The following is a 25,286-nucleotide window of genomic DNA, read 5'->3' on the forward strand; positions in this document are numbered from 1 at the left end:
TGTCTATTAAGGCTACGAACAACCTCTGTTGTTTCAATTTACCATTGTTAGAGGAAGGGGAATATTGCTCCCTAGTACACAGAATTATGACTAATCACATAAACAGAATTTAGGCTTCTCTTATATTACAATCTAAAAATCTCTGTAAAAGTACAGAACGAGATAATAACTCAAGTTTTAAAGACAAATCACCTTCACATCTCAACTTATATAAAAGGTATGTTCCTAAAAATAACATAAAGTTGACTATTATATCTAAAATATACTTAACACAGCTATTATGGGATAACTAATAGTTTGGTTTAGGATTGGCTTTGAGCCTATTCTTTCTGCCATAATACTAGATATAAATCAGCTTTCTTCAGAAATTGTAGTTTGAGAAGCCCCACATGCAACCATCCTATTATTCTTTCCTTGCAAAGTCTGGACTGATAGGGTCTGTTGAAAAGGAAAATACCAATTGTACCACTGCTCCAACGGGAAATTTAAGTTAAGAAACTTTTAAAATGCAAGTACCACCTTAGCAGAATTGAGTGTCACCCATTAATCACTTAGTGTGACTAACTCACTTTAATTGGCCTTCTAAACACCTAGCTAAGAATGCAAAAAGAATTACTACCATTTGTACTATGAGCTCTGGGGAAGGAAAACAAGATAATATGAACTGTGTCCCCATCTGGATGAAGACTCTAAGACATCAGGAGGGCAGCAACAGGACCCACACTGCTTCAGGAGGATAGGATAAGGAAAGAGGGTCCAGGACTAGATGTTGGAATTCAGTCAAAGACAGTTTTAAACAGATTGTACTTCTGATTTAGTACTACTGACCAATACTTGAGCCAAAGCAAATATTTACAGTGAAAATCAGGCATGCAGCTGAACGTTATATTGTGAAGCAGAATACCAGAAAAGTTAAAACGGTCTATGTACATAATGTTATGTAAGACTACTGTAGTTTGAACACATGCAACTGTAGACCCAGCTGTACATGTTACTATTAATATCATTCTTTCATAACCCAAGATTGATATGGAACATTGTCAAAGTTTTACACAGTTTGCCTGTGTCTACTAATATAGAGAAGCAATCAGAAATTGTCTACAAATAACACTGAAAACACATCCATGGAGAAAGCTGTAGTTCTTCCTGATTTAAAATCGTTCAATTATAAAAGCAGTTTTTCTAGTAAGAAAAGGAAATTATTGGGGCGTCTGGGTGGCTCAGTCGTTAAGCGTCTGCCTTCGGCTCAGGGCGTGATCCCGGCGTTATGGGATCGAGCCCCACATCGGGCTCCTCCGCTGGAAGCCTGCTTCTTCCTCTCCCACTCCCCGAGCCTGTGTTCCCTCTCTCACTGGCTGTCTCTGTCAAATAAATAAATAAAATCTTTAAAAAAAAAAAAAAAAAAGGAAATTATTGCTTACTAGTAAAGGCTTAAACATTTCTTGATTTTAGGCCAAAATTACACATTTATATTTCAAATGAATGGAACCTAGTCATTAAAGAGTCTTAAGCATCTGATGACCATTTTATATAGGTAAGGTGACCCTCTTGTGAGCAGGGCCAGTATCTTCCTTAGAAGCTAAACGTGTCACTTGAGTTTTACTTACAGTCTTTAGGTTCTAGAATATATATTTTAACTCAGATATATAACAGTAGTGTATTAAAACATAAGCAGCTTTACAAAGTAAATGTTTCTACATAAGAATGATGGACTACCTGTAAAATGCCAGTAACATATAAATAAAGATCAGAAGTTATTCACTAAGCCTATGTAAAATCTATATGTGAGATTTTCTGCCAATAATACCTTTTCTTGGCCAGTTTTAAAAGTACCTATGGTTCATGTCTCACAAACTTTAAGTCAGAAAACAGGAACTGAAGAACAATTATCATTTTAAATATCTCCTTTGGACTAATGTTCATACAACATAGGCATCTCTGACACTTCTAATTTCCAGTAACATGGGCACTTAGACTCATGAACCAAGAAAGGATAAGCCAGAGGGCTTACTGGGGGCTACTAATAAAAGCCCAAACATGGAAATCTAACTGCTCAAGGCATAACTGGCTAATGGTAATGCCACATATTAAAGCACTCATGGTTCTTTTCTATATACACATCAGAAATGTAAGAGTGCACATTTCTAAGGAACCTTAAAGCAACTGACATGCCTCTCAAAATCAGAAAAGCTTTAAAAGGATTCCTATACCTAAATACTATCATCTGTGAAAATTATCTTACATTAAAATATCCTTATGGGAATAATTTTTAAATTAAAATTTCCAGAAGATTAGTAATAGGAGAAAAAAATTATGTCTAAATAGGTACAGTTCCTCCTATAAAGCTGATCAATACAGAATTCTATAAATTTACAGAATTTTAGGTACAGAACACTGTGTTGCAGAGTCTACACAGTTAGATTTCTCTGCTTTTTCTGAATCCTGAGGCAGATTTAGCCTTCTCCAGACAATAATTTTTCACACTGAAACCACGTAGGAATATTAGTCCTTGTAACAGCATTACCTTTTAGTTCCACTACTTTAAGGTGGTAGGACACACCCTGGACACAAGGTCAATAAAGCGAGAAGTGTTTGAATTATTTGTACTTTGAGCTCTTCATAGGAAAAGTGGTTTATGAATTCAAGTTGTTAAGTGTTTTGGGGGGCAATGGAAACAAATAATTCTCAGGCGAAAAAACAAAAACAAAAACACCCTAGTTTTTAAGACAGTTCCTAATGTCCAATATAGGATATAGGATTTAAGATACTAGAATTCAACTATTCAAATTTATATAGAATTACAGTACTTTGGAGAAGTACAGAGAAATACTTTTAAAAAATACAGGTATATAAATTAATGAAACTGGTATTTAAAAGATTTAATACAAGGAGAAAAGATATTGTATAGTGGTACCAATTCTTAATACAAATTAGTAAGCATAGTTTATATAATTTCAAAAGTTATTCACATTATTGCTAGATACCACAGTTGTATGGAACAAGTTCTTGACATACATTAAAACTTGTATAATTTCAGGTCTATAAAAACAAAAATTTACACATAGGCCATTCAGAAATTTAGAAAGTTTTAAAATGCATGGAGATATGTACAACAAAAGGAAGGAAAAAAATATGTATGTTTGTATATATTTAAAAGAAACGAGCTAATCTGATTCAAACTTATATGTCACATTCTCAATCAAAAAAGTATACATAACTGGACCAAAAGCAAACTAGTGGATAAAAACAGTACTAAATATGTCCTCCATTTCCTAGTAATAATCTGTTCTAAATATCAATGGGGTATTAAACACCAGCTTACTTTTAATTCTAGAACTTGTGCTTTCTCTCAAAAACCTTTCAGAAACATATATCCATTCTACAATTACGTTAGATTGGGAGAAATATTTTCCTTAGAAATTTTTAAAAGGAGTACTTCCATACTTTTCTATATAAGATTTGATAAACAATAAAAAATAACGCAAGTAAGGCCATTATTATCATTTTGATCAAAAATATACACAGATTGTAATGCTACTATATTTTGTGATCCTGAGCTCTAGTAACCATTAGGTGCATGCATACCATTCATTATTTGTCTATTCTAATAAAAATAATTTAATCTTGCCTTACTACCTCTGAAGACAGAAATACTTTCAAAAATTTTTGATAGGTCTTCATAATGTTACAGATATTTCTGCTGTAAACAGAGCATTAGGAATTGTATGGGAAAGGATATGTTAGGTTCCAAAAAGCTATTAAAGAAAACTTACTATTTTAAAATAATAACTATTTTAAATTTTAAAAGGAAGAAAAATAATACAAAGAGTGTGCTTGCTAGAATAGATAAGTAGAGCCTTACAAAAAGTGTTCTTCTATATTACGGAATTAATAAATAAAGGATTGTGTGTACCTTGGTGATAAAATAAAAAAGGCTGGCCACTTTTTATGCTAATTTCAAATGTATTTTTTTGATAATACAAAAAAGTAATCCTTGAAAATCAGAATACATAACAGAAAAGAGCACAATAACTTAAGTATTAAACATCTGTATGAAATAACTTGCAAAGTTTGACAAAAATGCACACTTAGAACATGCGGTTATTTAAAAAAACAAAAACAGAAAAAAACACCACACGATTCTGTAGAACCAATGTTATGTCACCACCAGGAGAGCACCAAGCAAGGCACCATTGGAAAGACAACATACTTGGAAAGTCTCTATAAATAAAGTAAATGCTAATCCGGTCGAAAAATCGGTGTCTTTGGTAAAAATTCTATGAGGATGACCTGTAGAAGGAGAAAAAAAAAGTTTTAAAAAGATTTAAATAAATTTTTATCTTTAAAAAATTTCAGTTCTATTCCATCACTGACAGCAATTTTGATAGTGCCCCTGAAGGAGAATGCATGCAGGGATGAATGAGGAAGGCAGCCAGAGCTAGCATTTCTTGAACTGACTACATACCAAGCGTCTCATACTCTGTGGATCTATTTAATCCTAACAACTTCTGCATGAGGTAAGTATTATCACCCTCATTTTACAGACGAGGACACTGATGATCCAAGGGAGCGTAACCCCACACACTGCGGAGTCAATATCCGAACACAGGACCACCTTAACTCCAAAGCCTTGCCCTTTCTACTGCACCATATGATTATAACCAACCCAATGTTTATTTCTTCCGCCTTCCTCCTTTTTATCTCACCCAATTCCATGGGTCTTTAGGTTCCAGATCTGCTCTCACTTTACCCTACCATGATATGTAATCTCTTGATAAAGGGTCCTTTATCTCTTTAATTTTTTAAAAAAACTCTTTTCTTCTTAGGTCAGCAATATTAAAGATTAAATTTGTTCCAAAAGACCTTTTACTATGAAACTAAAGGAAAACCAATAAAAACAAAGCACATTAACACAGAAAAGCACAAGTTGACCAGAGCTAATTTTTATTCCAAACCTGAGTTGCCTTAAACGACAATCAACTCTTTCCCTTGTTCCAACTCTGTATGAAACTGATGCTAAGCAAAACATTATCTGAACAGCTTCCAAGTTTGGTGAACTCCTCATTTTTCTTTCAGAAACTTATTCTGATATAACCTCCAGGTTTGGACACTCTTCTACATTTAGCCAAATGGCCAGAAACTTTCATTTTCACTCTTCAATTCTCCTGACTTTTGACCTCCCTCAATAAAGAAGGCTCTTCTACACACAGCTCAAAACTATTTCTCTCCTACTTTAGTTATCCTGTACTAAGCCTTCGGTGCCACCCTTTGACACTCTTCTGACCTGGTATTTGCTGACAAAATGTTCACTAGCTTCCTAGAGATTTTTATTTGAGCAGGATTCCCGTTTCTCAGTTTCCTCATATAATAAATAAAGGGACTGGACTATATGACAAAATTCATTGCAGCTCTAAAATTTGATGATTAAACTACCTGAGATTTGATGTTTAAACTACTTAATGAGTCAACATTCGATGGACACTTCTGTATTTCAAACATGTCCTCATCAGACAGTTTTTATAAATTTCAGGTCTTAGGTGTAGGCATTACATTTTACAGTGTTTACTACCTAATGCAAAATAAAGGCTATCTTTGACTATTTTTTAAAGACTATATCCTACAACCTCTTTTCCATCAGAAGTCACACATAGAAACTGGCCACTTGTCTTATTTTTTCTAAATCACACTATTCTACTGTATCTGAATAAAAGAAAAGTTGGTATCAAGTTGGTATTTTTTCTAGATTGTCCCCCATGTTCAAAATATAATGAAGGAGAATCATTTCCCTCTAACCAACAAGTGAAATTTCTGTAAGTTAAAGAACAGTTGAGGTCAAAGAGAAACACATGGTAAAAAGGGCCCCAATTCATTAGAAAAATGAAGCACTCTTCTTCTGTTTTGCTATCTTAACTTTTGAAAATTATTTCTTAGAGAAATTTTGATATTATGTTATTCTCCCATGCAACTATCACAGATATACATACTCTGAGAAAATTTAGAAAAAATACATTTTTGTAGCAATTTTTGTATGTTTTTCCTTTAAAAAAAAGATTTGTATTTTTAAGTAATCTTTATACCCAATGTGGGGCTCAAACCCACAATCCCAAGATCAACAGTCACATGCTCCACGAACTGAGCCAGCCAGGCACCCCTGTATGTTCCTTTCCTTTTGGACAACTCTTCTAGATATCTTCTATGATGGTATACAAAATAAAATGGCTTTAGGAAAAGTATTTATCTAAAAATTCATGATAAATTAAACTATTTTACAAACAAAGTACATAGTTCAGAATGTTTTGGATGGTTATTTTATTTCTGATTGATAAAGAATGTCATAAAAATAAACATGAATATTTGAGTGCATCTTATGAATGAATGAATGACGTTCTTATAGTTCTATCTGGAAATAACAGCATTGGAAATAACTTTCATGTTTTCCTTTCCAAAGTAAATTTAGAAATGTATCAGTATTTGGGTTCATAAATATAGCAAGTATTTTTTTCACAAAATCCTTTAAATCATCCCTCTCCCCCAAATGTATAAACTCTTACCATCTATGATGAAAGCATAAGACTAGCATTTTCATAGGTCAATCTCAAAACAAGTTCTTTGAATATGCTTTTTTAAATAAAAAAACGTATCAAGTGTCTTTCTCATCATCATAAATTAACATGTTTGATATAATAGATAATGATAAAATCTACGTTCTCTGATTCACTGAATAAAGCTGTTCTATGAAAAAAGACATTTTTAAGATACCTTTTATGTTTAAGGCTAGAAATGGGATTTGACTGATAATGAAAGAAAGGGAAAATGTTATAGAGAAAAAAGATTTTATGATAATTTCCAACTATTTAAGCACTGTTTTAATCAATCTCTTGTTCACACACACTCTCACACACATGCACACACATACATATACTATCTACGATGGCTATATTGTTTCAGAGAATAGACAAAATCTGCCAGAAGTGTGCCTGGTTACTTCACAAAGACTATGACTTTCATTTTCAACAATTAACTCTTCCACAGATCTTTTTCTTTTAATATAATAACCTTTCCATATTTAAAACAAAACACCCAAGCTCAAGGGAGAATAAATAAAAATTCATGATTTTCTGCAGTATTCTGAACTTTTCAAAAGGAGAAAAATTGTTCAAGTAAATCAAGGAGTCAGTAAATTAACTCCCATACTGAATAAACTCTAAAATTCACTGTATTCATGTGCCAATTAGGTATCTTTTAAAGAATACAGGATGAGCAACATCTCATCTCCTGCTTTACTTTCAAGATAATCTTTATAAAACAATATTCTAATAACATTTTGAAAGATTCTTTAAAGGCCACTGAGGTATGGGCAGTTAAAATCTATAAAGGCTAAAGGTTTCTTAAGCTCCAACGGCTTGGCTGAAAGGTTTTCTTCCATACTTGGAAACTTGATTAGCATTATATAAAAAAGCCATATCTGACTTGCTGCGTAACCAAAGTTGTGGTTATTCTTTATACAGCATCTAAAATTTCACACTCCATCAACACACGTTCAGGCTATTTTATCTTGGCAATTAATTTATTATTTTTCAGAACACAGTGAAGCCTTGTTTTCAAGTCATTCATAACTTTATAAATCAGTCTTGCACATGAAACCATGCATCTGTGAACCGTAGAAAATCCCTGCGCTCAGGAGATTAAGCTCCTGACACCTTTGCTGATTAATAATCATGGAAAGAATAAGATCAGAAGCAAAATAAATGATCATTTAATAGAGAAACTCACAAAACAGCCCTTTAACTTACATATTCCATCATGTTATTCGTTTCACATTTCCTTTTGCTCAGTCTCCAGTGCAAGCACAGCTAGACAAGTAGGAGAGTAAAAGAAGAAAAATGAGCTCTATTTTATTGCAGCACACAAACTAACCCATTTGTCCACCTTTCATATTTTTAGTTCAACAAAAGCATCTGTTTCCATACTGTGCAATTCAGACCCCAACAGTACGAAGCTGCTCCCTGTGGTACTCACCTTGTGGTATAACCTATTGTTTTCCCATTCTAATAACTTCTCAATCGATCTTCGTGTCTGGAAGACAAATGAGAAAAAAGTTTACTCTTGACTGGTTTTAGAAAAACTTTGTTTTGCAGCTGTTTTTTGTGTGAAAAGGATCTCGAGAGGTAGAAGACAGTGACTGAGTGAGTACATGGTGGTCTGTAACACTTTCAACATTTTAGTACTAAATAGTACCCTGAGCAGAAATGGTACTCTATTTTAATAAAGATACGGTTTTATTCTTCAGCACTGTATGTTTTTTAACTGTTTCAAACTTACTAGCCTCTGATATGAAACTATCAAAGCCTTTTAAAAAGCTAATGTCAAAAAACTAAATAAAAATAAGAATAAAAAGTTAATGCCATCTACCAAATGATATAAATTTTAATCCCCACTTCTTTCAAAAATATTTTTGCAGTACTTAAATAATGATAAAAGTTCCTTCATACATATTTTTAAACAAGCTGTTTAAATATTAGTTAACAAAATACAAATGACTTTAGGGTAAAACAAAAAAGAAAATAATTAAAAATTAATTAAAAATCAACTAGCTATCAAAACAAATTTTCACATACTTAGAAATAACACCCAAATTTAAAAGCCTACTTATTAATTATTCCACATATAAAGATTTTCAAACAAAGGGAAAATATTGCATATAAACTAACAAAAATGATACTAAAACGCTTAAATCAATACTATTGTTAAAGGAATCGACTGAGAAATTTATGTTTTAGTTCACTTGATTTTTGCAGTATCTACTATGCAGCATGAAATGTATCTTGCCTGGAAGTATGAATAAAGGAAAGGATAATTCATGACGCCAGGTGTTAGGATGAGACTGACACAGCTGCAGGTGCAAAAGGGACAGTGTTGCCACAAGAATCAACTGCAACTTGGTGCAGCTGCAGCTTCCACGCAAGGGAAGGAAAAAAGCATCTAACACTATTAACGTGCACAACTAAATGAGTACTAATAATCAAATATGAAAATTTGCATGTCAAGCAAGGATGAGAGAGGTGAAAAATTGTTAGGATCAAGCTGGTTTTTAATAGTTCAATGTTACATAAAAAATGGTTAATATTGCTTTAAAGTATCTACTGTAATCTAAGTTACCATATTACCTTTTAGCATGCTGTACGTACTAAAGATACACTAGTCACATAGGTGCCAATTATAATTCATAACTACCAATGAATTACCCACTATTACCATTTTCCAAGCTTATGTCATAAAAATCAGAATATCACCTAACTCTGAGCAATAATACGCCAATGACTAATTTATCACATTACTTTTTTTGAACAGTTTTTTTTTGGCCAGAATTTTAAAGGAAAAAAAGTGCCCTTGTTAACAATGATCAGCAGACCTCACTTGTTTCTTTGTAAAGATAGCCTTTTAGAGGCAGCTCTCCTTTTAAATGAAAATAGGGCAGCAGTTATGGTCACACTTTTTGTTAATTTAGTTGCCAGTCAGCCCCAAATCAAAAGAAAATAAGGCTGCAGAGTGTAATTAACATTCAGTTCAGTCGTTTTGTCCCTTGTCTAGCCCCCAAGCTTTGTTAAAATTGCCATCTGAATGCTGAAGGCTGTAGGGAAATCGATTTGATTCTAATCGCACCATGAAAAGAACATGATCTAACTGCTTTCAGCCCTCCGTAAATCTGTACTAGGTCTTTAGCACAATGCAACTTCCAATTTAAAAAGCACTGAATGTCTCGTCAATGACTTTGTGAAGAAAAAAGAACAAGGAGCAGACATAAAAATTCCAATAGTTGTTTAAGCATTAAAGTTCATTTGCATCACAGCGAACCTGAAAAGGGCTGACCTCTCAAACCGCCTCTCAGGTCTATGAAGTTGTAGCCTTGACAAGCTCACATTGACAGAGCTCATTGACTCTGAAAGGCTACTCTATCAATGGTGAAAAATGGCAATAGGTTCTACTCTGAGCAGGCATCTGCCTGCCCACCCGCTGCTAAACCAATGGCAAAACCGATTCAAAACCTGAATCTACCTTGTAATCTTCCTTTCTAGGACTTTTTAATAATAGATTAAGATCACTATACAATTTGAGGTTTTACTTTTACTGATGTTTAAAAAGGGGGGTGGAGAATGAAATAACTAGGGTGGGGAGAACAAGCTATCCAAGTCCAAGGTTTTGTATCAATGTATAAAAAGTAAAAGCTTAACATTACATTCAGCGAATATTCATTACTCAAAGAAAAAAGTGTAGTTACCATCATCATATTTCATCACAAATTTAAACTTACGCTATATAAGAATGGATCTCATGGTGTATATGATACATACAAAATCAATTTAGATACTTGAAAATAGTTACTTTAAATAACTTAAGTCAACTAGCAGTTTTTGGATAAAAGGTAATTACAAAGTATAAACCTTAACTTCCAAAATATTTATGTAGGAATTCTGAATTTACTCTTTGCCTCTAATTAGGAGTTTAATGATAGGGTTAGGTATAATAATTGTATCTTACAATATTTAAGAACTCAAAACAAAACAAACCCTGATATGCAATATTCTGAATAAGCATCTAAATATAAAATATTTCTACATACTTGACAGTCTGGAGAAAAAGCTGTGAATTAGCAGCATCTAATCTTGCGATAAGGCTTCTTTCCTGCTTGACAGGTGAAAAAAAAGCACTTGCACGTGCAGCTTAATTAATCACTGCACTTGACATCTCAATGATTTACAGTGAGGAGCAGGTGAGAACATACAAAACCAGAAAGGAACCCTTGATGTAAGTGGAACATTTCTAGGACACTAAGGTGACAAGTATATAGATTCTAGCAGTCATTTAAAAAAGGAAAGAAAAAGAAAAAGAAAAGAAAAGAAAAGAAAGAAAAAGAAAAACTGTGACACAAATTATTTGTTAGTAACAACAAAAGCTCAAATTAAATGGAAAAAAAAAAAGCTTTAACTACCAAGAATGTTTAATACTCTGCAATTATTTTAGCTAAAAAAATCAAAATATATTTTCAAGCTTAAATACAATACCAATTTAGCAAATACTGAAAAAATATATGACACCTCAGCATTTATAAAAACTGTGTAAAAGTCTTTCAACATGAAAAGAAAGCACCTTATAATTGCAGTCATCTAGAAATAAAAGTTAAGAGTTTATGTCCACAGGGTTGTTAGATAGCTATTTCTAAAGAAATTTAAGATTCAACACTGACAAACTCTATTAATTACTACGAGACAAGCAAACCTAACCATATAAAAATCTGTTCTTGATTTTTAAAAGTTTGTATCAATCACCAAATTCAATATAAATTAAAGCAAACTAATATGCATCAGAAAAAAATTAGTACGTACAGGGCCTGTCAACACAAAATACCAAAAAAAAAAAAAAATCATCTTTCAGTATTCTAGGCCAGTGGATTTCTAAAAATAAGTCATCTTAATTTTCCTAAAAGAATTTGGTACTTGTGAAAAGCACCAGATTGATAGTCATGGGAACTAAAAATCTTCTATTTAACTGAAAAGAACAGGGGAAAGGGCAGTGCAGGCTTCAGTGCTAGCTTCCCTACAGTGGGCCTTAATCCTTTTCAGTGTTCACACCCTGGGGGTGAGAGGACAGGTTAGTGGTTCTTTACCAATGAATCCTCAGTCCTGCAGCATAAGATGATCAACAAGAAATCTAATTTTATCATGAATTCTTAATTAAAAGGACCAAGACCACCAACTCACACCATGCAAACAAAGTAAGTTTTTAAGAAAATAATGTAATGACATTAACCTGGTCTGGAAGGGGACAGCCCCAAGAATCTGGACTCCCACCTATCTTGCTTATCACAGAGCTCACTTTAACTTTTTTTCACACATTTCTCCAACACCTTGCTAATTATAGTTTTCTCACAGGTGAAGTAACTCTAATATAGCCATTTGGCAACGTTAAAGTAAAAATAACAGAGATTCGAAAACATTTCAATTTCTAAATAAACTTACATATTAAACAGACTTTTAAGTAACAAGTAGTAGTAATAGAAGGATAGAAATCTTGGCTTCTATTTCTATTGCCCTTGATTCCTTTTAATTTTTTGACAGAATTGTGGAAATAAGTGAAAACATGAAAACCTTAATAGATGTAAAATGGCCTGGATAATTCACAAAATGGCTAATTAAATAATGATTAATAAAAAATTTACATTAGGTATGCCATGTTCCTATCAACTTCCAAAGAGGCATCTAAAGTGAGCTTACAACAGTAAAATATCTATAACGCACTTAGAAAGTTAAGTTAGTGCAACCGAAAATTAGGATTTCTTGAAAATTCAAATTTGACTTATTATGAAGCATTATTGCCATTTTTTTCCTAAATATCATGACTTTCTAAGGAATAAATTACTATTCCATATAAGCAAATTACATGTCATTAGATATAAATAAGTCATTCAAGGCAACAAGAAATCATTTAGAAAACCTTGAGTGTATTATTCCTACTTTGTTACCACTATTACTTAATAGTATACTCATTACCAATGATTCATTTATCACAATCAATTGTTTGAAAAGTGGTTTTTCAAAAGTGTTTTTCTAGAAGTTGCTAATAAAAATCAATGAAAATCTCATGAATTTTAAAGTACTTTAAAGCCAAAGGAAAAAATGTTAAATGTCCATGTTAACAAAATTTCTCTGAATTTTTCCCAAGGAAATGGCATTCTTATCAGTCTTGAAAACATAAAGATGCTAAAACATATTTATACAAGATGTATAAATAGAATATCTCGCTAATACTAATAACTATAAAAGTTCAGCTATTTAAACTTAAAATATTTAACTCAATAAACTCAAACTTTATTTGAATGAGATTTATTCATACATCATAATGTCAACGAGCAATTTCAAATGCTCAACTTCTTTTTTAAAACAAGTTTTAATTTTAAACTCCTAAATTTTATAATGCATTAAGCTTTAACTAGAACAATGCTTTAAATATATGCATAATCTCATTTTTTAAAGTATTTTAAGTATTTTCAAGTAAGAACTATACTTTCTTTTGACATCTGTACAAATTCAAATTGCTGAAATAAGGGACACAAAAATGTTTCTAGTTATAAGTCATTGGAAGGAAACCACATAAAATTTTAAATGAATTATTTTAACAAGAGAAAATTACATGATTCACCTGTTTCTTCTGGATTAATGTAAGTCTTATATTGCAGTGATGTGCAGAAAATTAAACAGCATACCCCAGTATTGTGAAACATGAAAAATCTGGATTCAGCAAAAAAACAAACTAGAGTATGATCAGATTCCTCAAAAGGATGTTTAAACAAATTCCCTTCCTGTACTTAAAGGCTCCTTTAAAAAATTTTATGTGAACATTAACTTTTAAATAACCTATGATAAACTAAAACATCCACCAAAGTATCATTAGAACAATTTTTAATACTGTTTGTCAAAAGCAATATTCTCAGGTGAAGATAAGCTAAGCAACTGCAGATATTTTCTGTATCAAAACTATAACTAATCTTAAGTAAAGTATGCTTAAATACAATTTCATCCAAAGTTTGACATAGGCTAGTGGTTCTTAACTTTTTCAGGTAACTCGGACTACTCGGTGAATGATGAAAAAGGTACATATACATAAATACATAAAATGTTGCACATGATTTTAAGGAAGTCATCCACTAACCTCTGATAACATTTCAGTAAATACTGACATCATCTCAAAAAACAAAACTGCACTTATTTTGTGTCCACTATTCTCAAATAAATGTTTTTAAAAACTAAAACTTTGTTTGTTTTTCTTTAAAGATTTTATTTATTTATTTGACAGAGATAGAGACAGCCAGCAAGAGAGGGAACACAAGCAGGGGGAGTGGGAGAGGAAGAAGCAGGCTCATAGCAGAGGAGCCCGATGTGGGGCTCGATCCCATAACGCTGGGATCACGCCCTGAGCCGAAGGCAGACACCCAACCGCTGTGCCACCCAGGCGCCCCCTAAAACTGAGTTTTAACTGACATCAGAAGATTAGAAAAACTGTTCGTAAGACAAGTGAATTTCACTAAGCTAATATAATCAACAGTATTACTATCAGGGATTTTGACAAATGAATTTCACTAAGCTAATATAATCAAGGTACTATTATCAGGGATTTTTAAAAACTACATAATTACACAGGAATGAAACACTGGTTAGGATCAACAGGTAAGGGGAAAAGTCTCTTGCTAAGTGATTATAATGGGCTAGAGAAACAAAAAGGGGTAAGGAACAGTATCTATTGATCTTCACACCCAATGATAGGTGTCTTCCTTTGTTACCTTACTTAATATTCACAAAGCATCTATTAGGCATCCTGATCTACTTTCATTTTACCTATGAAAACTACAGCTTAAAGGGGTAAAAGAAACTTAAAGCTGCACTAGAAGCAGGTAGAGCTAGGATGTGAAACCAGGATTGTACAGCCTTCAATATAATGCTCTTTCCATTATACACCAAGAGTTATGAATTTGTAAAGAACCTGTAACTTGTCAAATAACACATCTATCACATGCAAAAAGTAAGCCACTAACGAGGCTTTTGGCCTTGACAATCCAACTTACTCTAAAACTAAATTTTTTCCACCTCTAATATTCTGTGATTCTAGGGTCTGAAAAATACCCATTCTACTCTAGTCTTCAGTGTCAATTAGATTCATCCAAAATCTTTTATTTTTTATACTTTGCCTCATGATCTGAGGTGTATTTCTATATTATACATTAAGTACACAGGCTTACAGAATTTAAATAGTTTGCCCAAGGTTGTATATACCATTCAGGGGAATGACAGGATTCAAGCTCAGATCTCCAAACTTTAAAGCCAATGTTTTTTTTTTTTTTTTAAGGTTTTATTTATTTGTTTGTGAGAGAGAGAGAGAGAGAGAACGAGAGCACCCAAGCAGGGGGAGGGGCAGGCAGAGGGAGAAGCAGGCTCCCCACTGAGCAAGGAGCCAGATGCAGGACTCGATCACAAGACCCTGGGATCATGACCTGAGCAGAAGGCAGACACTTAACCAACTAAGCCACCCAGGCATCCCTAAAACCAATGTTCTTTCCACTTTGGATAACTATTTCTACTTGCATCTGAATTTGAAAAAAATTTCAAATAAAATGTTAAAAAACAAGACAAAAACAATCATCTAATTCTTTTCCTTCAATCATGCAAAGAACAGCATATTTCTTTACATCAAGTGAAAGTAGTTGGAGACTTACACTTCTGAGTAGGATGTAGTAGCTGGTGTCAAGCCAACACTCTACTACCAATAGAAATGGAAAAACTGAAGAAGAAAAAAAAAACCCATTATTTTTAAAACATCATAAAATTCTGAAAACAACATGGAACAGATGAAATAAAATCCAGGGAAGAAAAGAGCCCTTCCTAAATCATTTGATGATTACCGGCCATTTTCTCTGTTTGTTGATTCTAAGGGTGGGCTGAGGATCAGACTTGGCAACAATCAGCACAACTCAATAGGGGGAAAGGGAAATCAACAAAGCTTTTGCAGGTTGTGCATGCTGGCTCAATGGATTGGAAATTAGATGTGCCCTAAATAACGCAAAGCCAGTTCTCCCTAGAGACATTACTGAGTTCTAGGGCAGCATGGAAGGGTCGGGGACCATGCCAGAAAGGCAGAGAAAAATTACTCACAGTCTCCCAGGGCTTAGGAGACAAAATTCTGCCGGAGGGAGAAAGATCTGCAGCAATCCAACACTTGAAAGACACTTGAACCTGCAGGAGACGGAAGGCTAAAAAGCCAAACTCAAAATATCCTGAGGGTACAACTTTTAGGAGAAAAAGACCTGCCAAACCTCAATCAAGAATCTAAGAAGGACCATACCCAAGAAAAAGGGACAAATCTGAAGGTGAACTGAATCTTACTAAACTTGTAACTCATGCCAACCCAGCTCAATCTTTGATTAGACCGAAGTGATCATTCTCCTCACCCCATCTGCCTAATAGAGAAAAGATAAGACCCCTGACTATGGAAGATTTCATCTGGAGCTTCTCATTTTGTGTATAACATCTAGCATAAAATAAACAACTATAAAAGGCAGGAAAATGTGACGAATAATGAAAAAGAAAAAACCCAGAGTTTAAACAGATCCATGAATAATCCAAGTATTGGTGTTAGCTGATAGGACTTTAAATTAACTATGGTTAATATGTTCAATGAAATAAAAGGAAAAGACGGACAAATATGCCCGAAAAGAAGATTTCAAAGAGAATTGGACTCTCTAAAAACATCAAAAGGACATTCTAAAATTTAAAAATATAGTGTCTGAAATTAAGAACTCACTGGATGGCTAACAGTAGACTGGACACTAAAGAAGACAGGCAAAGCAATTTTTTCTACAAACCACACCACCACTATGCTCTAAATATTCAAAGAGAATTGAATGTCAGCCAGCTCTTGGCAAAAATACGTTTTCTAAGTTGTCTAACACATCTTTCTTTAAAGTCCCAGTGCCACCCCTGCACATTTAAGGCTTAAAATTTACACTTTTTTGATTATCTTCTTTTATGATGAGAATTTAGTAACATGTTTCTATTTCAATTAAAAACTAATTATCAGCACTCTTCACACTAATGGCCATAGTTTGTTTAGTTTATCTAAGAATCAGTTTTCTAAGCTTCAAGCCTCAAGTATTCTTTAAAATGAAATAACAAGTATATTCCTCATAATGTGAAATCTTTTACATCCTTTTCCAAAGCTACTGAGATAACATTTCAAAGGGGTTACACCTATTTCTTTATCCTACACTTTACAATATGGGAGATACTAAGAAAGGGGCAACAACCCACAGACTCAACACCTAGGGCTGGACATAGAAAACCCAACTCTGAGAGTCCCTCTCCTGCCTACGTTGCACCAACTCATTACATCACATTCTCAATCTCTCCAAGAGTAAATATACAAGTTTCAAGGAACGATGTAATATTAGGGGGGAAAAAATACTTTACCAGAAATCATGTATACCTATTTGTTAGTAAGCAAGAACCTCATACATAATTTTTCAAAGACAGGTATGTTGATTTTTTTTTTTTTTTAAAGATTTTATTTATTTATTCGACAGAGATAGAGACAGCCAGCGAGAGAGGGAACACAAGCAGGGGGAGTTGGAGAGGAAGAAGCAGGCTCATAGCGGAGGAGCCTGATGTGGGGCCCGATCCCATAATGCCGGGATCACGCCCTGAGCCAACGGCAGACACTTAACCGCTGTGCCACCCAGGCGCCCCTGGTATGTTGATTTTTATTTGTTCTTATAAAAGTAAAATAGAACCAGAAGCACTATATCAACTCTTAGTTGTCCAACTGGACCTCTGTATAAAATTTGATTAAAATGTTCATTTCTCCTGTGTCCATTTTATCTGCTTTACAGCACTCTTCCTTACCTAAGATTCTGTATCTTCAAGAAATACAAATTTATTTAAATATTAGGGAAAAAAATTGGAAACATAAATTTGCTGAAAAACTATAGTATTATAAAAGCTGATATAAATGCTTAAACATTATTACCATTTATAAATCAACCAGATAAACTTAGGTAAATTATAACATTCCATGGGCCTTCATTTCCTAACTTGTGAAATAATGATCTTTTAAATTCCTTTCAAATCTCTACAATCTCCCTGCTTCTAGTTATAAAATCAAATTATAATAAGTAACTTTTAAAAGCTTGATTTTGTATTCTTATTGGAGAATGAAAAAAAAAAAAAGTATGAGATTTGGAGCTGTAAGCCTGCAATTCTAGTTGTGGCTTAGCTTTAGGACTGTGCGGCTTCCAATGGACCACTTAACTTCTGAGCCTCAGTTTTCTCATCCTTAAAGGAGGAATAATATGAACATCTACTCTTGGAATTTAGGGAAAATTAAATGGCACGGTGCAAGTAAACTGATTAAGCCAATCCCTGGCATATAGTGAGCATTCAATAATTATTAGATATTGTAATATTTACCACATAAGACTGCAGTAAAGATTAAATTAAAAGAGGATGTATGGGTTTCCCAATATATGTATATATCAAATCATCATGTATATCTTAAATTTATACATGTCAATTATATCTCAAAGCTGGATAAAAAAGAGAATGTATGGAATAGATCTTACATTAAAAGTTCTTACCATATACACAAATACACACACACAAGAGGGAGGGAAGGAAGAAATTATTAGAGGTGACGGTCAGTTCATGGTATTGTTTATGGTGACAATTTCACAGGTGTATACTTAGCTCCAACTTATCCAGTTGTATACACGAATATGTACATCTTTTTTTTTATGTCAATCATACTTCAATAAAAAAGGAGACAAAAAACCCAAAGAATGATGCATATGAAATGCTTTGCTAACAGCAGGTGTATAATACAGGTTTCCCCAGCTATCCAAGAGTGTTCTTCTTCTTCTTTTTTTTTTTTTAAGGAGAGATTGAGTGTGTGCACGAGCAGGAACGAGGTAGGGAAGAGGGAGAGAGAGATCAGCTAGGGCTTGATCTCATCACCCTAAGGATCATGACTTGAGCCGAAATCAAGAGTCAGATGCTTAACCAACTGAGCCACCCAGGCACCCCTATCCAAGAGAGTTCTTAATAAAACCTTTCATAAACTGAAACAGAAGCATAAAGAAGCAATTATAATTTATACAGAAAATTTTTTGAGTTTTCCCAGACCCAAAAAATAACCTCTTAGGCTTTTCTGATACCCTAGGACACATCTTGCTAACAAATGTACAAAATAAATAAGAGATATAACACAGATGTTCACAGACACAGTTCAAAGCTATGGTGGCTTGATGCTGAGATGTTGAGTGTGTAGTTCTGAGGAAGAAGTTTGGTGGGGCCACTCTTGATGCTCAAGGTGCATGCTACCTCTATAACAGCTGCTGCAAAACACACAATAAATGCTATTTTTGCTTTCTGCTTTTCTTCCTAAAAGCGAAAATCCTCCTGCAGTTAACAAAGACAGGTAATAATACATATCTTTTATAAAACTGAAGTGGTCATAATGTGAACTTTCAAGAAGCAGGGGATACCTATAATTATTTTTCTCTTCATTTGTTCCTTGGCGTCTATTATTCCATTACATATTACTACAGATTTTGCATCTTAGCAAAATATTTTCAGTTATGCAAATATCAGGAATTTAGCAATTTAGAGTGATTTATAAACCAAATGTTAATACTTTAAATTACATTTAAAAAGGGGTAAAGGTCAAGTATCTACTATAATATGAAAGTTTTTTTAAAAAATATAACATTAAGATGTTTCTAATTTAAATACACAAACGTATAATTCAAGTTCGTTTCTTCTGGTTTATAGGACAAAAATTTCTGTAAATCATATTTTATATTGCCAAGTCTATCACTGTACATTAGAACAGCATTAAACCTTCCTTCACAACAAAGATCAGCTTCCTGAAAAACCTCTGTAACAAGGGCATATAAGGTCAAGAAAAAAAAGATACTGAAGACTAAGAACATTGCTGACCACATGAAAGCCCTTATAAATATTTGTTATATTTATAGAAACAAAGCAAATTGGATAGCATTCTAAAAAAAGAAAAAAAAGTTAGCACTGATTTTCTACATCTTCAATTAATAATAATGGCTGTCATAAGAACACATTTCATTCATCATCCCTTGTTCACCAGAAATTTTTGAGGATTCCCCTTAATAAAATTTCATTAAGATGTTTTTAAGTTTGGGGGTGCCTGGCTGGCTCAGTCAGAAGAGCACGCAACTCTTGATCTCAAGATTGTAAGTACAAGGCCCACATTGGGTGTAGAGATTACTAAAAAAGTTTAAAATAAACTTTACAAAGAGATGGTTTTATTTTGCTCTGTTTCATTATCTGCAATATGTTAAAGGCATTTTTGTTTATCTAATTCTTCATCCAAACATTGTTCAATGCCATTCTCATTTTATGATTTGGTTACCAACTACAAACACTAAATTGCAAACACAGAGTAAATTAGAAATCTGAAAGTTGTGGGTAACTTTCAATGCCATCAGTATAACTGAGTAACTATATTTCAAATTCCTCCCATATACAAATATTTGTAGTTTCCTAATACGATTCCCCCAGGTTGACTTTCCCTTGAATTTCTTTAAGTCTTAAAAGACTACACATTCTCACTCAAAAACTCTACTCCTGACCTCTCCCATTTGGATTTTCAACTCCTACAACGTCCCAAGGAAAGTAACTAACAATTATTAGATAACTAAACTGGGGTTGAGAGAAAAGATATCCAAAAGTGAATCTAAGCATACTAAATTTAAAGTGAGAGAAATGCAGTTAGACTGGATACAGACCCTTCAAAGTTTCAAAAACTAAATAGCAATTATCTTAAGAAAACAAAACAAAACAGAACTTGGAATGCCTGGACGGCTCAGTCAGTGGAGCATGCAACTTTTGATCTTGGGGTTGTGAGTTCAAACCCCACGTTGGGTGTAAAGATTACTTAAAAATAAAATCTTTAAAAAAAAAACTCAGAGAAGCAAAGCAAAACAAAACAAACAAAACTAAAATTTTTACTAAAATGTTAATTCTTTAGATTTGAAATAAAAATCAACACTGAAAACTTCGTTAAAGCTTAGAAATACAAGGGGCGCCTGGGTGGCACAGCGGTTGAGCGTCTGCCTTCGGCTCAGGGCGTGATTCCAGCGTTACGGGATCGAGCCCCACATCAGGCTCCTCTGCTATGAGCCTGCTTCTTCCTCTCCCACTCCCCCTGCTTGTGTTCCCTCTCTCACTGGCTGTTTCTATCTCTGTCAAATAAATAAATAAAATCTTTAAAAAAAAAAAAAAAAGCTTAGAAATACAAATGTTTTTACAGACCAACACAGCTCTCAATATTCAAAGGATTACAGATTTTTCAGAGCTGTAAAGTACCTGAGAGGTCAGTTAGCCTCTCTTTTTCTCAGATTAAAAGAAAAAGAAGAGTAGGGGGTAGAAAAACTCTAGGCTCAGAGAGGTTTTTAAGTGAGTCACTCAAGTTCACCCCGCTTCAAACAGTGATTTACTACCTATTACACTTTACCACATTGTCCCTGTAGGAAAAAATGTCTGTTATTTACTCTAAAAGACAAAACACTTTTATTTACTTAGGAATCTTGTTTTAAATAGTAAGAACTATATCTTCTGAAATCTTATGATCTTACTACTCAAGGGTTTCAAAAGCCAAAGAGTATATTCATTCAGCAAATATTTATTGAACACAAAGTAGATGTGAGGCACTGTGAGAGGCACTGGGGATACAGCAGTTAGCAAGACAAAAACTAGGAAGAATAAAAAAATAATAATAGCAACTGCCATGAACTAAGCACCTACTACAGGCAAAATACTATATTAAGTATTTTATATGCACTTGCTCTAATTCTTAAAATAACACTGTAAGAGATTCACACCATTCTAGACAGGTGAAAACTGAAGTTTACTCAGAGTAAGTTCCACTTTCCAAACACCAAAGTCCAGGTACCCCACGTTGCAGCCTATTTTCTTATTCCTAAGCAAATGATCCCTGATATAAGACTAAATACAAATAAAAGAGTATAAAGGGAATGGAAATATACAATATTTACAATAAATCCATATAGAGAGCACTTTCAGAAAACCACATAATTCTGGTCATCAAATGTAAGAGAGATAAAGCACTAAAAAGAGGCAAGACAACTACAAGTTTAAGAAGTTGTACTGAACAGTCAACAACTTAGGTTTTCAGTCAAAAAGGATAATGGCCGAGAGCATATACAAAGTCTATAAAGTCACTAAAGTTGGGATAGGATATATGTACAAAAACTCAGAAAACTAAAACTAGTAGTTACTTCAATATGAAAGACAAATCAAAACAAAAATACTATAACACAACACAGTAAAATATGAAACTTGTTTCCTCAAAAAAACCAGCCAAGCTGAAAGCACATACAAGTCATAAAAAGTTCACTTACTCGGACATCAATTTTCTAAACCTTAATACTATAATTAGGGCACAATCAAGGGGCAAAGTATAAGCAAATCTATAAACAAAAATAAGCTTTTGCAAAGAAAATGTCATAATATCTATTTAATGAAGCTGAAGCATTTTATTCACTTGGAAGCTCTTCAGGCATTTACAAGGAACCTACTAAAAGGTTGAAGTTTCCTGTTTTATTGTTTTCCAAGTACTTATCACTATTTGTAATCATCTCATTGCCTTCTGTCTACCTTTTAAATCCATAAGAGGAACCATGTATTAGTTGAATTAATGAGTAAGTAATTTCCAGAGAATGGCACACCGGCAGCATAAAGAAATGGCAGCTGAAACCTGCATTTTCGGAAGACGGGTATGCTCCTTTTCTAATAGTATTGACTTGATAAGTCATTTTAAACATTTTCTATTAAAACAAATATATGTTATATAATAGAATGAGCAGTTCAAATGAGTATAAGACAAGACTTCAAATATGTTTTGTGATTATAGGAAGCCATTTCATATTTCTAGGCCCTAAGGACACATATTTATTGTCTTTGCTACTAGAGGTACTTCACGAAAAATATGACAAGTACTTACAAACTTAAACTACCTCTGCACTCAGCCAATTGTCCAAACAGACTACATGCCATCTGAGTAGAGCATTAATATACATCTTTCTATCCCCAGCATCTAGAGTAGTACTTACGTGTCAAGAATGCTTCTATAAAAAGAGAACATTCAGACTTTCATTTTCAGCAAAGATACTGCACCAGGTACCAGATTTACCCTCTGGCCTGACACGACAAAAAAGGGAGGGAGGGGCAAGACATGAAACTGTTTTAAAGACAATGGACAATAGACAACAAAAGACACTGATTCCTGAGAGATCAGAAAAAAATGAGACAGGACCCATGATTTCCCAAGTTTATGGATATAAGAGAGCTGCCAGGCCACAGCAAATGGAAAGAGCCCAGACAAAGCCTGGGGACTCCCTAAGTTAAGGAGACAAAGCTGAGTCTGGGGAGACCAGGGCAGCTAGAAGCCACAGAACAGAGTACCAGAGAGGAGAATGCTACACAGAGAATGAACTGCAAAGATCTGCAGGCAGTCCCTACTAAGTATTAAGGTGAGTACTGAGGAATGCATGCAGGTAAAGGAACTATCAGAGGAGGAGCAAAAAAAACTACTAGAAAGGATCAGAGGTAACAATGCCCAAAGCTCACAAAGATCAGCAAATTGCTTCTTTCCATCAGCCACACTAGAAAATATCACAATTCACAGGCCATTAAAAAGACTAATCAGGATAGGGGCGCCTGGGTGGCTCAGTCCTTTGAGTGTCTGACACTTCATTTAGCCCCAGGTCATGGTTTCAGGGTCCTGAGATAGGCCCCCACGAGCCCTGCACCATGCTCAGTGGGGAGTCTGCTCATCCCTTCCCCCTCCCCACCACCCCTGTTTGCACTCTCTCTAATATGTAAATGAATAAAATCTTTAAAAAAATTTTTTTTTAAAAGTATCCAAGATAGTCTTGCCTCACTGGTAGGGAATAATTAGCCCTAGACTAAATGCTGCAATGGTTCCCCAAGAAGTTAAACATAGAGGGGAGCCTGGGTAACACAGTCGGTAAGTGTCTGACTCTTGATTTCAGCTCAGGTCATAATCTCAGGGTCTTGAGACCGAGCCCTGTCTTGGGCTCCACACTGGGCATGGAGCCTGCTTAAGATTTTCCCTCTTGTTCTCCCTCTGCCCCTTCCCACCCCTCTCTAAAAAAAGCAAGATAAAATAATGGGGCGCCTGGATGGGTTAGTTGGTTAAGCATCTGCCTTTGGCTCAGGTCATGGTCTCAGGGTCCTGGCATCGAGCCCTGTGTCAGGCTCCCCGCTTGTGCTCTCTCTCACTGTCTCTATCTCAAATAAATAAATAAATAAATAAATCTTTAGAACAACTTTGTAAAAAAATATATATATAAAATAAAAAGAAGTTAAACATAAAATTACCTTATGATCCCACACTTCTAAGTATATACCCAAAAGAACTGGAAATAAGTATCAAATACATGTACACCCATGTTCACAGAAGCACTAATCACCTTTTGGGTGAAAATAGTCCAAAAGTCCATCAATGGATGAATGGATAAACAAATCGTGGTATATACATACAATGGAATATTATCTATCCATAAAAGAGAATGAAGTATTGACACATGGATGAACCTCAAAAACACTATCCTGAGTAAAAGAAGCCAGACACAAAAGCCCATACATTGTGTTTCCGTTTATATGAAATATCCAAAATGGATAAATCCATAGAGACAAAACCCAGAATGATGGTTGCCAGGGCTGGAGGGAGAAGGTAATGAAGAGAAAATGCTTACTGGTTAAGGAGTTCTACTTTGGAGTGATGAAAATGTTTCGGAACTAGATAGAGATGATAATTGTACAACACTGTGAATGTACTAAATTGCTACTAAATTGCTTACTTTATTTTTTTTTTTAAGATTTTATTTATTTATTTATTTATTTGACAGAGATAGAGACAGCCAGCGAGAGAGGGAACACAAGCAGGGGGAATGGGAGAGGAAGAAGCAGGCTCCTAGCGGAGGAGCCTGGTGTGGGGCTTGATCCCATAAAGCTGGGATCACGCCCTGAGCCGAAGGCAAACGCTTAACTGCTGTGCCACCCAGGTGCCCCTAAATTGCTTACTTTATAATGGTTAATTTCTGTTATGCAAATTTCACCTCAATAAATTATTATTCAGAAAAATAAAAAGATAGAAAATGAGAATGGAAATGAAAAACTGATGTAGAAAAAAAACAAATAGTAAAATGAAATTTTAAATTTGGCACAATAAATGTAAACAGTCCAAAATCCCTAAAATGCAGAGACTGACAGATTGAATGAAAAAGCAAGATCCAACACTGCCATAAGAAACGAACTTTATTTATTTATTTTTAAGTAGGCTCCAAGCTCTGCATGGAGCCCAATGCCAGGCTTGAAGTCATGACCCTGAGATCAAGACCTGATGCTGATGCTTAACCTGAGCCACCCAGGCGCCCCAAGAAATGAACTTTAAATAAAGGCACAAATATGTTAAAAGCAAAAACATGAAAAAAATATATGCAACATGAATAGTAATCAAAAGAAAGTAGAAATGACTAAATTAATATTAGATAAAGTACTTTTCAAAAAAAAAAAATACTGAAGATAAAGGAGGTCAATTTCAGGGGCGCCTGGGTGGCTCAGTCGTTGAGCGTCTGCCTTTGGCTCAGGGCGTGATCCCAGGTC

General features: G+C 34.2%; 1 protein-coding gene across 2 annotated transcripts in view; it reads right to left on the reverse strand.

Annotated features, from left to right (window-relative positions):
* Positions 1-2,864: 2,864 nt before the first annotated feature.
* The window catches only part of CHIC2 (cysteine rich hydrophobic domain 2), a 54,827-nt gene continuing 32,405 nt past the window's right edge, over positions 2,865-25,286 (reverse strand). For both annotated transcript variants that reach the window (XM_057309702.1, XM_057309703.1), the window contains 3 exons: positions 8,020-8,076; positions 7,794-7,853; positions 2,865-4,290 (listed from right to left, as the gene is read on the reverse strand). In XM_057309702.1, coding sequence (XP_057165685.1) covers positions 4,240-4,290; positions 7,794-7,853; positions 8,020-8,076 — 168 coding nt within the window. In that variant the 3' untranslated portion in view covers positions 2,865-4,239. The remainder of the gene's footprint in view (positions 4,291-7,793; positions 7,854-8,019; positions 8,077-25,286) is intronic.

Source organism: Ursus arctos, unplaced genomic scaffold, assembly GCF_023065955.2.
Source record: "Ursus arctos isolate Adak ecotype North America unplaced genomic scaffold, UrsArc2.0 scaffold_9, whole genome shotgun sequence".
NCBI lineage: Eukaryota > Metazoa > Chordata > Mammalia > Carnivora > Ursidae > Ursus > Ursus arctos.